Consider the following 13081-nt stretch of genomic DNA (forward strand, 5'->3'; position numbering starts at 1 on the left):
ATTGTTCTTGTCATTTATTTATTACACTTGTCATGGATGTGCAACTTATTTTTGATTGAATCACGAAACTATTTACTGTGTGTGGCTTCTCAACATTTCTTCAGAGAAAAAGAGAGAACTCTGTTGTTATGATTTTCAATGATTTATTTTTCACCAGATATTCACATGAACCTTTACGAAAAACATATGTTGTGAATCGAAAAACACCTGTTTGCCTTTGCCTCTGCTTCCCTCTTATTTTCACAGCCTCTGCGCACGGGATCCTCGTCCACTTCTAATGCGGACTATCGTTCGATCAAGTGTTACTGTTTTAAATGTGCATTTTGAAAAAAAAATTTATCCGTGTCAAAATTCGTACATCGATCTTGAATTATCGAAATTGAATAATTGGCTGCTTTCGAAAATATAACAATACGAGAAGAAATATCATGTAGAGGTTTTTTTTTTACTTTATTATTAACATCTTTCGGTTGAGAAAAAAAAGTATATATTTGATAAAAGTTATTTGTGCGATAATTGCTCAACGTCTTACCATATTTCGGGTTTTCCTTACAGGAGCTCACATTTTTGCACAACCGTTTTGAAAATTGTTTGTATGTTAGTTTTTGAATATTGGTGTACGTTATAAATGGTTCTGCTGCTCCTTTGTCACACGAAGGTCATTTCGAATGAAAATTTTAGAGGGCTGTTTGCCACAACCGGTTATAAAATTCGTAAGTTTATCATTTCATATCGTCATAATTATTGTTCGAGAGTTAATGCATTTAACGCTTATGAAAACGTTGATTCCAGTCTTATTCCAATCACAATTTTGTGTAATCGTAATATTTATTATAGAAAAATTGCCAGCATTCGTTTTTTTTGAGATTTATTCTCAAGTAATTATAATCCAATGTCGACAAATGCTTGAGCCTCTTGTCTAATGAAACATTTTTTTCTCACCTGTATTGATAAAAAATTGTCGAAAATTATTAATTTTAATTCCCTCTCTCAATAATTGAAATACTTTTATTAGCATGTCGTCGAGGTCACGGGATTCTGTACAAATATGTATATATGCACAGGAACATAATAAACAGCTGAGATTTACTTGGGTGTGGGTATACGTATTACACCATTGCGTTGCCGCAGTATTCGGCGTCAGCTGATAAGGTTATCATAAATGCCAATGTCGCAGAGAGAAATGAGTAGTGTAACGTCTGAAATGAACATTGTAATAGCGGAATGTGTTCGCTCTGACACCATTGGGGGGAATTGAGCTGCACCCTGTACACTCTCGCACAAAAGTACTAAATAGCAATGGAGCTGAGGAGATCGCTAAATAATTGCAATATAAAAACGCGGGTGTTGGTTTCGAAACAATAAACGCGTGATATAACGCAACCACGTGTTGGCTTCAGCACTGTAAACAGCAAAATCAATATTGTGAAAACTATATGTACCTTTGAACTGGTGCGTTGAGACGAAATTTTGGCTCAACGTGTACTGCTGATGGGGAAAAGGACAAATATATAATCGAATCGTCGAAAGAAAGCGGATTGTCACAAGTGCAAAGTAGTGCAGGGGAATGAATAAACATTTATATTGCATTCAAGTTCAACATCTCACTTTTCGATTTATATCTTCCGAGTTCAGAGATGATGTGAGGCTTCACGGATGAACGAGCATTAAGATCGTTGAGTATGCGCCATTACGTTCACGTGAATTTTCAACGATCGAACCATGATGTCTTTGGGAACGCCCGAAAATTCCACATCCCTCGACCCCACCACCGTTCCGTATTCCACACACGACGGAGAGACAGAATAAAGAAAAAAAAACGAATATACTAAAGTTCGCCATCTACAATGACCAACGGTCGGGTGTTTTTAATATTTTAGTTTTTTTGTGATAACAATTTCATTGATTCATGAATTATTTGAAACAGAAAATGTAAATGTGCAGTCCTTCGATATATTTACTATCATTCTGTAAACAGTGATGATAGAAACAAGTTATTTTTATATATCGAATTGGTTCGTTTACATATTAACTGAAGAGTGTTGATTTCGGGGGAGAAGAGCTTGTCACAGAAACAAAGATGTCTTCGAAAAGGTATTTTTGAATGTTTTTATGATTTTTACAACAAATATTTCTGCCATAGTCTAACCGTATACGTTTGTATATTACAGAATTTTTCCACTCAAACTAATCTTCATTCGCCTCAAATTCGCTATATTTATCTTAAATTCTCTTCTCAATGGACCAATTTTAACAAATCCGTTGCTAAACTACTGCATTGGGTTGTTTTTTCAACATTAGAATAATTAGTTTTGTACAATATTGCGGTGCTGTATTCCTATCAATTCAATCGAAAAATAAACAATTCACTTTAACAGTTCATTTTCACGCATGTAAACTGCAGTTTGTATTAATCTTCTCAAGCTATAGAGATATCAGTAACCAAAAAAATTGTCTCAAATTGATAAAATGATATTTTTTGATTTGCAGTGAGTTAAAGAAATTGTCAGAGGAGAGCTTGACGAGACAACCGGAGGAGGTGTTTGACATTATCTGCAAGCTTGGCGAAGGGTAAATAGATTTCAATAAATATTTGTGCTGTTTTTCAAAAGTAGCTTTTCAAGAAGGTTTTTTTTTCTCAGGTCTTATGGTTCTGTATATAAGGCTTTGCACAAAGAAAGTGGCCAGGTATTAGCCATAAAACAAGTACCCGTAGACACCGACTTGCAAGAAATCATCAAAGAAATTTCCATCATGCAACAGTGCGATTCCCCGTACGTCGTCAAGTACTATGGGAGCTACTTCAAGAATACAGATCTTTGGGTAAACTGATGTAGACGCTTCAAAAAGCAGAAATGCTGTTACAAGGCAACATAGCTTAGGGCAGAATAGGACACAGTTAGGCACGTGTCCTCAGCTGCGCATATTTTTTATAGAGGCAAGGTCAATTACTGTATCCGCAAACAAATATGTTGTACAATGTCATATTGAAGTGATAATTCCTGAAAAAAGCAAACACACGCCGTATACATAACCGTGTTAGACTGAGCTTGAACTGGTTTTCTTCCACAAAGTTTCGCTTTGCAGAAGATTATCGATGGAATTGTTGCAAGCACTTGCTTTTGCTTTCAATATCTACATTTTTCGTTGATCACATTTGTTTTTATGTCGCTAAGTCACTTCAAGCGGTGAGGTAACTGTTTGACGCGTTAAACTTCATGGTGTTCATGGAATTTAATATACAGAACCTGAATATCCATGGTGTTCAATGTGTTCATCGTCGAAGCACAGCATACGAAATGTGTATGGCCCAAGCGGAGTTCAGTAGAATAAAAACTTTATCCGATTGAACATACAGAAAGAGCACTCGATTACTTGCCTTTACGTTTTTAAAAAAACTTGAGAATAATCTCCAAGAATTTAAATGATTCGTCAATCTTCGTAATCTTTTGCTTGAGAAAAATCGGTTTAAATTTCATTTCCTCAAAATTGAAGTACTTAGACTACCGATTGGTTAGAACTTATTATATCTTTTATGCTGATTCGAGCTAAATCGTAGAATGGATCGTTTTCAATGTTTTCGTTGTTGAACGATCAAACACAGTCAATTAGAAAGTAATCACGAAAATGGGCTAAAAAATTAATCAATTTAATCACATTAGCTGAAAACATCGCATTAATTTAATCTGTTTCAGATTGTTATGGAATATTGCGGTGCTGGATCAGTCAGTGATATAATGAGGTTACGAAAAAAGACGTTACAGGAAGATGAGATCGCGACGATACTGTGTGACACGCTCAAAGGCCTCGAGTATTTACATCTAAGAAGAAAAATACACAGAGATATAAAGGCTGGAAATATTTTGTTGAATAATGAGGGACATGCGAAATTAGCGGATTTCGGTGTAGCTGGACAACTCACGGTACGTTTCTACAAGACACAATCATTAACAGTTAAATAAGACCGCTTACCACCGATAATCCATGCTAGTTTTAGTTTCTGTTGTTTATGAGTCTCGAAAAGCTCTGTAAAAAAAGTGCGCATCACGATTTCCTTGCAATTTACAGGATACAATGGCGAAACGAAACACCGTAATTGGCACGCCGTTCTGGATGGCCCCAGAAGTGATTCAAGAAATTGGTTACGATTGCGTAGCGGATATATGGTCACTTGGGATCACAGCACTGGAAATGGCCGAGGGAAAACCACCGTATGGTGACATTCATCCAATGAGAGCAATATTCATGATCCCAACGAAACCACCGCCGAGCTTTAGAGAGCCTGATCAATGGAGTTCTGAGTTTATCGATTTTGTTAGTGGTTGTTTAGTTAAAAATCCCGAAGAAAGGGCAACTGCTACGGAGCTGCTCAACCACGAATTCATAGGTATTTTAAGGAATATCTCGTAGCTCATTTCCGTGTTTCGAGGAATTGAATCTTAGAACTTTTTTTTTTTTGCTAAGGTGCCGCCAAACAACCCAATATTCTTAGTATGATGATTGCTGAAGCTCATGAAATTCGGGAAAAGCAAAGCTCCCATCGCGCTCACATAATAAATAACGTAGCCGTGAAGGGACAAGCAGTCAATGCAGACGATTCGGTGAGTAAGATTATATTGCTGCAAACACTCGAAATATTAAAGGGCAGATTTTGAAGAAAACCTGTAATACAACACTCATGATAATGAGGAGAAATTAAACGTATACAATAATTTTCAAAATAAGTGGTAGGAAATTGACTGAATTTTTCATTATTATTATTTGATTATTGATAGGATGAAGACGACTGTAGCGGAACCATGAAACCTCTACCGGAAGACTCGGGAACATTAGTGCCAAGTCACGATCTACCAGACACGGGAACTCTCGTTTCTGCTATTCTGGATCTTGGTACAATGGTTATAAACAGTGACACAGATACTGAGGCCACGATGAAAAGTAAGCAGAAATTAATAAAACAAAAAATGATAAATTGGAATTATAGAGTTTCATTGATTTCGGGGTTTCACGTGTTCACGAAAATTGAGTTTGTTTCAACGAATTGGTATTGAACGCTCAATTGTTATTAATTTTTTTAAATTGTAACATTCATTTTTGACATGTAAAATCGAGCTTTATATTACTTCTCATTGAATCTCTTAGGACACAATACAGGTTCGGTGGAGTCTGGAAAGAAATACCGGCCTTTGTTTCTCGATCATTTCGACAAAAAAGACGCCCCAGATATTGTGAAGGTGAGAGAAAAATGAGTGGAAAATTTTCTATTTGACCTTCATCAAACGAGCTATAAGTAAAACTGTGTTTACTTTTATTTTTTTATTGACAAAACTCGATAGCAGGGCGCGATATATTCCTGAAGTTTTCATATTTTGCGTAGGCAATACACGTTTGTAACGATTTATCTCAAGGTACTTGCTCCAATACTTCAATCGTAATTCAGCCTTTTCTTGGCGCACAAAATATAAAAGGACATATAGAGTTGAACGGATATTGAAGTTTAAGCAAAACCGTGAGTTCAAGAAAGTATTCAATATCATCGTCGTATGCACTCGAAATCCACACATCTGAGATATTATTGTAACCGAAGAAAAAAACCGTATGAAATTGATGTTATAATTCAAAATTTTTGCTATGTTTAAACAGATTGGATTGCAGGGAAACGGCCAAGTACTATTAGGACATAACGCGGAGCTGGAGAATAAATTCGACTTGCAGAATCCGACGGAATCGCAAAGATTTCAAAGTCATTTACAACTTCAGCTGAACCAAATTTCACAGCCGATACAAGAACCTCCATTGCACAATATACCTAAGTTTCAAAATGCATTCAGTGATCGCGACTTTGAATTTGTGAGTATAGTTCGCACAATCGTCTCATTTAAATTGTTTATTCTCATTGAGATTTCTTTACTTTCAACGTTCTAAATGTCACAGCTCAAGTTTCTATCGTACGAGGAACTGCAGCAACGTATGGCCAGTTTGGATGCCGAAATGGAGCGTGAAATTGACGAGTTGCGACGAAGGTATCAAACAAAAAGGCAACCAATACTCGACGCGATGGATACTAAAAGAAAGCGTCAACAAAATTTCTAACGGTTTGATACGATTTTTTTTAACGCAAACAACAAAGTGTGATAGATCAAGGGTGTACAGTTGTATAAATTCAATAGATTTTATCATCAATCAATATGTCTACTTTCTTAAAGGACGATGCACTTTCATCGTGAATCTTTATAATCCTGGATTCCTTATGCAAAAAACCTGTACAGTCGAATCCGTTCACTCGACATTTGTGTTTTCACACGAAATAATTATGCTCCAATGACCGAATGGGCATGTTTTATACTTTTCGATCGTTGCCTTTTAGTCATACAAAATATAATAAATTTTACAGAGAGTTCATACTACAGCTGACCATAATCGAACACTGATCGCGGTATGATTTATAAAACTGTGAGACATTTTGATTCTTGTTCTAATGAAATGTGCAAAAGCCAGCGAAAGGGTGGCATCGAAGATAAATCGAAGGATTCGAATATCCAAAGCAAATAACAAACGAAGTGTTGAATTTGTCATTGATTTTTATCAACTATTGCAAGAATTATTTTTAGATTTATTCTAGAAATTCAGCAGAGACCAATCCTCTTCGTATCGTGGCCTTTAACGCGTACAACAGGCGTGTGTGTTTTGTGGTCGCCGTTGTAATGTACGAAACGTGACCTTTTTCCAATTAACAATAAAAACAAGCTGCATCGTATTGAATTATATTTGGAATTATGATTATTTATTTCTCCAGTAGATTCTGCAGTTCATGTTCAAGTTGAAGTAGATCCCTCTACTTTATTATTAGTGATTTTATCTTTTCCGACACGAAATATTCTATATCCCCGCGATGCTTCGTAGACGAATCTATTATGAGCATTGTTGTTTCAACAGAGGAAAAATGTAGTCGGAAAGGAAGCTCGTAGATCATTCTTTTTGTTTTATTAACAATTTATACATGTGAATACAAATTAAATTCAATTTGTTAGAAGAAAAAAGGAGTTTTCCTATGATTAATGAATGGAATTTTTTTTCAATTCATCGATATTTTGTGATATGGAAGAAAGTCCTTGTAATTGATTTTAAGGAATGCTGAAGATAAAATTTACTACCGAATTAATTACAGAATAAAAAATTTTCGTATTTGTATAAAAATGGATGATGACGGAGGTTATGCAATTTTCCTAATTGCACATCCAGTGCGAATATACTCACGGCTATATTAGATTTAGCGTTATAAATTTCGTTTTGGCACAAAACTTCTGTCATACTGGATTATAAACAATTTTTGTTTAAATGTTAAAAATCCATTTCAATTCTTTCTGTAGCCCGATTAATTGTTAATTTATTTTATGAAATTCTCATTAAAGCGTCGTAATTCGCAGATTTTTAACCACATTTAAATGGATATCGTTCTACACACGTAGAAAAATGAACCATAGAATCCACTTTTTTAGAAGAAAAAAAGGAATGACCGTTGAAAAGATTTCATTGGAATGGGCAATTTGACGAATTCGAGCGAACTGATTCTAAGCACGATGATGAAACGGTTGGATAATCCTACATTAACCGTGAATAATAAGCTCAAAAAGGCTCTACGAGCCTGTGAAATAAGAGTAATGGAATGATTATACGGAAGTCTTCCGAGTTTTTATATACTATTTGTGACATTGGACGGTATAAGTTCATTTTTCAACGAGTTGAGTAAAGTAGCACTTCTGGTACAGTAATTATTACGAATATCGGTGAAAGATTGAAAACTGCGAAATTGAAGTTTTCCAATGAATCTTTCCCGGAAAAAAAAAAACTGGTTCGACCTCGTTTTTTCTATTAAACTGTTCGTATCGACTTGTAGTACTATCTTTATAAAAACATGTCGATAAGTAACACGATATAAAACGTTTTGCGCGGGGCTATTTCGAAAGATAATATCTCATGGTGCGATACATTTGTACGAATTATCGAGTGAGCCTGAAAGTAGGTTTAATCTTATCTGATCGTCGCGATATCTACAAATCATCATCGCCTATCGTATGAAATGCATTATTTTCCATAATATCACAATCATTTGTATATCGTCGTATTGGTTCAACGACGGTTGTTCGTTTTTCGCTCAAACTATTTGATTTTCCGGCTGAAAATCTTTTGACTAATGTTTTAATAATTGGCTCGGTTTTACGACTCCCACTCTCTTCATCTTCGGACACTTTGCAGATATTGTCGCTCGATGTAGATCCCATCAACCGACGACTATGACCATCGCGCATTATGTACGTCCACGATTTGCCCGGAAGTACCTGCAACGATATTCGATTTACTCCCATGGAAAAAACTTCAGCTCACCTCTTCTCCATCTTCTTTCAATGCCCCTGCACATTTTGGAACACAAAGACAAGCAAAAGTGCGTATTGACAGAAAAAACTTACTGCAGCCTTATCTGCACCGGCGTTTTGGAACAACAGTTCGTCGATCATGGCTTGCAAGCAGACAGACATGAGAATAGCCTGTTCCGATGAAATTGTGATCCACTCCAGTTGATTTTTTGCCACGAGGTATTCGAATGACAATTCGAGACTACGTTCACTTGTTTTTTCGGAGGTTTCGATATTCTAGAAAACACCAACAATATATAGATTTTTTTCAAACCCCGGTGACGAGCCAAAAATCAAGAAACTTTCTCACATTATGTAGAGATGTTATTCTCCAACAGTGCATTCTCGTGACTTTAAATTCTGCCTCCTGCGCTTTCGTTTCATCCACAGTTCGCAAGCGTAATTCGTTCCTGCCTATCGCTACTATTACCTTTGCTTCAGGATACAAGTAATCACAATAGCATGGAACGAAGTTTACGTAACCGTAGTACTTCATAGTACGTGCCACTTCTAAAAACTGTAATCACACATTCTAATGAGACAAGATAAGTGAGAAACTAAATTGGGCATTCTCGATCCAATTTGTTGTGTTATTAAGCAAAAAATTTGTTTGATAACTTGGCAGAGAATTTTAGACGCAGTCAAAAAAAAATATTTCAATGCAAACGTTAATACCTCCCGCTTCTCGCCGCGGTTCTGGGCTTCGCGAAGTCGACATGTTACTTCATCGTTTAATGGTATACATCCCTGCTCGATTTCGGATAACGTTTGGATATAGAGCAATTCCAGACCAACTGGATCACGCATTAACTCCATATCGAATCCTATGTTCCAATATCCCTTGGCGAACATAAGTCTAACTCCGAAAGCACCAATATTTTCCTGAGTTATTAGAGGTGATTCGAAATCCTGCAATCTACGTAGAACTGATGAAAAACATTGGCTAAATGATACATGAAAAACAATTGGTTGAACATGTTTCAACGACTCGTGCTCTATTATACAAACCATTAACGTGACCTTCGTTGATAATCACCATAAAAAGTGCAAAATAGACATCGAGTTGCTCTTGTAAATTCAGTTGTCTACAGATTTTCTGCGAGAAAGAAAAATGATTGAACAAGTTTGGATACGTACAATCCAAGCAGAAGGATTTCCAAGCGAAAGGATCACTTTCATGTGAATGAAAGATTATCTGGAGAACGCTTAATACATATGGATATTGATCATACCTTCAAGACTGTTTTGGAGCTATCCACCGTAGAAATGTTAACAACAATGCTTTGGCCATTCATAAAAACCACATTGATGCTTTCATTTTTTATAGATTTTCCACCGGTCTCTTGTTGAGCACTTAACAAGAAACCATTCAGTATGTCCGAAGTGTTAATCATTTTGTTTTGTCCAATATTCTGTATATATCGTTCTAAGGCAAGACGGCGATCTTCCTGCTGATTCACTGTGAGGGGGAAGAATTTTTTTGGAGGAAATGACGGCAAAGGGACGTCCAAACTTTTGAGCAATTGCTCATGTAGATTGAGCAACTGTTTATACCGCACTGAACAGTGGAACAAGCCATTTATGTGAATATTGTAAGCCTACAAATGAAAAAAATTTATCAGACTTTTAAATACTTATTCATCGAGCATTGACTTTTTAATTATGAAATTGTACTCACCACATATGGGTTACCTGACGAATTATCAAATTCTTGGGTATCAGGTATTGAAAAATGCATAGTAAAATACACCTAACATTCGGTCCAACAGAATAGATTTGTTTTCTCCCTAATTCTGTGTCTATAATAGAATTTAAAATATTCAAAATCTTTGAGAATAGAAAGGCAAGTATGGTTTTGTACTATCAGCAGTTGTGTAAGCATATATGTACTTTTTTATTTTCGTGGGTGGATGTATATGCTCCCACCCACCCATTCTTTCATCATGCAGTGACACCGAAAAAGAAAAAAAAAATCTTTACTCGTGATCACACACACCACACATACGTTTGAAGATTTATTGAAAAAAAAATGTACATCCATTCTCATACCACTCATACATCTGACAATAAACTGCTTATGACAACATTCATGATTCACGTTTTTTTTTACGATATAAATGTAAAAAAGAAAAAAGTTAAGATACATAAAAATAAATATAATTGTGATCTCATAAGTACCATAAACTTGATGGAAAATTCATAATAACCTTTCAGTGTTTACAGTGAAGTCCGTATATCACAGTGCACAGATTCTAATATCACTTAGTATGAAAATTACACATTATGTATTGACTTTTGTGTAGTTGATTTTTGTTCAATAGTTTCTTCAAGTACCGATCACTGTATCAAAATAACAACAGAGAAACCTTAGAGAAACTATCATCTCTCGCACGATAGCCTAGAAAAGCTCATCGTAGGAATGAACTGAGTACTGTGACAGAAAACATATGGTTGTTTTCATAAAAACGAACTGCAACGAGAGGGGGTACCGGGGGTTTTCGGGACAGAGATATCTCCTCCTCCGATGATAACAATACTGCCCCCTCCTGCTTTTGATGGCGTTCTATCTGAGTGGTCAGTGGTCAACTATCGAAAATTTCAAATGATCATTCCCAGATCCAAAGATCGTCCGATGCTAATAAGTCAGTCAAAACGCGGTATATTATTTCGTTCGTCGTTTCAATCTATTAATTTTGATAGAAATTGCACTAAAATTACAAATATATAGTCAGCCATTTTTTCCGAAAAAAAAAACAAAGTGTTCCGTAAAAGAACGATTATACATTATACTTATTAATGTGGGTAATTGAAATACACAAATTTATTGATTTTTTCCATTTTTTACATTTACATTTACATTTACATTTACATTTACATTTAAAATACAAGTAATGAATAAAATTCATCATTTTCCACTAAAGCTCAAAAAACAAGTTAATTATGAGAAATCGTATTTGGAACATACACATTATCACTTAGCATGAGCGCATATACATTTTGCTTCATTAATTAATGCACCTTTAGAATGATGAACTTAATTTGAAAAAATGCTCTGTAATTTAAAAAGTAACGACTGCAAAAAGATGGTACAAAATCCATAGTCTTATGGATTTTGTACCCAATCTGAAATAGATGTATTGACTGGCTTTATTTTTATGTGCAGGGAATTCAGTTTCAAAACAATTACAATGAAGAACAATTAATTCAATACTCAAAATGGAATAAATCGTCGAATATCAGCTAGGATTGGAATCGACTCAGCTTTCCTCGCTCAACAAAATTTAAAACTGTGGGGTACAATGTTGACTTATACACTTCGGTTTCTAACAGGACAACTTCTATTAATGATTGGCCTTAGTGGTTTCCAAATGTCTCCGACTGAAACAATATGAGAATTGTCAGATTCTGATCGTTCAATCACACAGTTCTTTGGTTCGCGTGATATCTCCATATCACCAAGACTCCGCCTTATATCCCACCTGTCGAGAGCTGATGTCTTGGAAAATTCTTTTTTTTGTTAAAGACCCGATCAAAGAAATTGTTGGTTCTGGATTTTTTCAGATTGGTGGTTGCTCCACTGCTTATTAACCTTCCTTTGGAGATTCTCCAGAGGGTCTTTTCTTTTTCCTTTGATTTTGACGGTTTATTATTGAGTTTGGCATACACAGTTGCTATAACTGTTCTTGGATCTCGAAAGCTTTGTTTTCTACTCAGTATTTCTTCACGCAAGGTAAATGTGAATCCTTCATTTCACTTGGGTAAAGATTCAGTTTTATACATTGCTGCAAAATCTTCCCACTGAGACCACAGAATTATCTGTAAATTCAACAATTTATATGTACTCATTCTATTGCTGTTGAAAACAATACATTCCGCAATACCATTTATAAACTTTTTATTAGGTTTTCTGAATAAATTATAAGCAGTGCAGGCGAATTGTGGTGACATGAGCTCTGTAAGAAGTTTTTCATATTATGCTTAGGAATATGTAACATTCGAAGATCAGGTTCTTCTATTTTAGTGGTATTCGATGAAATGTTATTCGCTATCTAGCTTTAACCAAATTGATTCTTGATCAACATGTTGAATTACGTTCAAAATGCTTACCCTGACGGCGTAGCCATTGACTTTTGTAGATCCAATGGTTTCTGGCAAATATCGAGCACCAAGAATCATTACACATTGGCAGAACAATAAACCATCCTCATCCCGATAGTTCCGGTTTGAAATTCTGTATCGAATCATCGCCAGAGATAGGAATATTTCCATGGTTATTGTTGAAAAATTTTCCATCTTGGCAATGACCATTTTTATTGATGTAACAAATGCACGAAATCGAAACAACAACAGAAAGCTACCTCCAGGTGTTTATCAACATTTCTTCTTCGCTTGATAAAACTCATCATACTGCTTCAATGTTCTCTAGCTGGAGTATGACTTATTTATATCTAAAATTATCTATAAATTGTCAGTTCATATTACTATGAAACAATGAGAACAAAACTTTACCTAAACGAGAATACAAACTGACATATAAACAAAGTATGAATCACAGAATACGATATTCCCAAATTATCGGTCATTGTAACTCCGATTTTTACTTCATTGCGTTAAAATAAAGCCTGACAATGTTTGAATAAATGTACTTTCAATTAGTCCCTCTGTTT

General features: G+C 35.4%; 2 protein-coding genes and 1 long non-coding RNA gene across 7 annotated transcripts; 2 read left to right on the plus strand and 1 right to left on the minus strand.

Annotated features, from left to right (window-relative positions):
* The first annotated feature begins 1196 nt into the window (after positions 1-1196).
* Positions 1197-6767, plus strand: hpo (serine/threonine-protein kinase hippo). Of its 3 annotated transcripts, none has more exons than XM_043416343.1 (10): positions 1197-2094; positions 2491-2571; positions 2643-2823; positions 3696-3923; positions 4069-4387; positions 4465-4601; positions 4776-4938; positions 5143-5234; positions 5378-5509; positions 5644-5782. In XM_043416343.1, exons 1-9 carry the CDS (start codon positions 2081-2083, stop codon positions 5492-5494), a joined length of 1332 nt encoding a protein of 443 aa, XP_043272278.1. In that variant the 5' UTR covers positions 1197-2080; the 3' UTR covers positions 5495-5509; positions 5644-5782. The 3 variants fall into 3 exon arrangements, with proteins under 3 accessions (XP_043272278.1, XP_043272277.1, XP_043272279.1); XM_043416342.1 differs by lacking the exon at positions 5378-5509 and adding an exon at positions 5935-6767 and having other exon boundaries at positions 1211-2094; positions 5644-5850; XM_043416344.1 differs by lacking the exons at positions 1197-2094; positions 2491-2571; positions 5378-5509 and adding an exon at positions 5935-6767 and having other exon boundaries at positions 2805-2938; positions 5644-5850.
* Positions 6768-6965: 198 nt separating this feature from the next.
* Snx17 (sorting nexin 17) lies at positions 6966-10960 on the minus strand. Of its 2 annotated transcripts, none has more exons than XM_043416345.1 (8): positions 10622-10960; positions 10093-10213; positions 9647-10012; positions 9423-9510; positions 9090-9340; positions 8725-8931; positions 8469-8651; positions 6966-8339 (listed from the first exon to the last, which is right to left on the minus strand). In XM_043416345.1, exons 2-8 carry the CDS (start codon positions 10150-10152, stop codon positions 8052-8054), a joined length of 1443 nt encoding a protein of 480 aa, XP_043272280.1. In that variant the 5' UTR covers positions 10153-10213; positions 10622-10960; the 3' UTR covers positions 6966-8051. The 2 variants fall into 2 exon arrangements, with proteins under 2 accessions (XP_043272280.1, XP_043272281.1); XM_043416346.1 differs by having other exon boundaries at positions 10593-10960.
* Positions 10961-10981: 21 nt separating this feature from the next.
* LOC122409099 (uncharacterized) lies at positions 10982-13069 on the plus strand. 2 transcript variants are annotated; one of them, XR_006260602.1, is made up of 2 exons: positions 10982-11071; positions 11578-13069. It is a non-coding gene; the product is annotated as an uncharacterized lncRNA (long non-coding RNA). The 2 variants fall into 2 exon arrangements; XR_006260601.1 differs by having other exon boundaries at positions 10997-11212.
* The last annotated feature ends 12 nt before the right edge of the window (positions 13070-13081 follow it).

The sequence above is a fragment of the Venturia canescens genome, chromosome 4 (genome assembly GCF_019457755.1).
Source record: "Venturia canescens isolate UGA chromosome 4, ASM1945775v1, whole genome shotgun sequence".
Taxonomy (NCBI): domain Eukaryota; kingdom Metazoa; phylum Arthropoda; class Insecta; order Hymenoptera; family Ichneumonidae; genus Venturia; species Venturia canescens.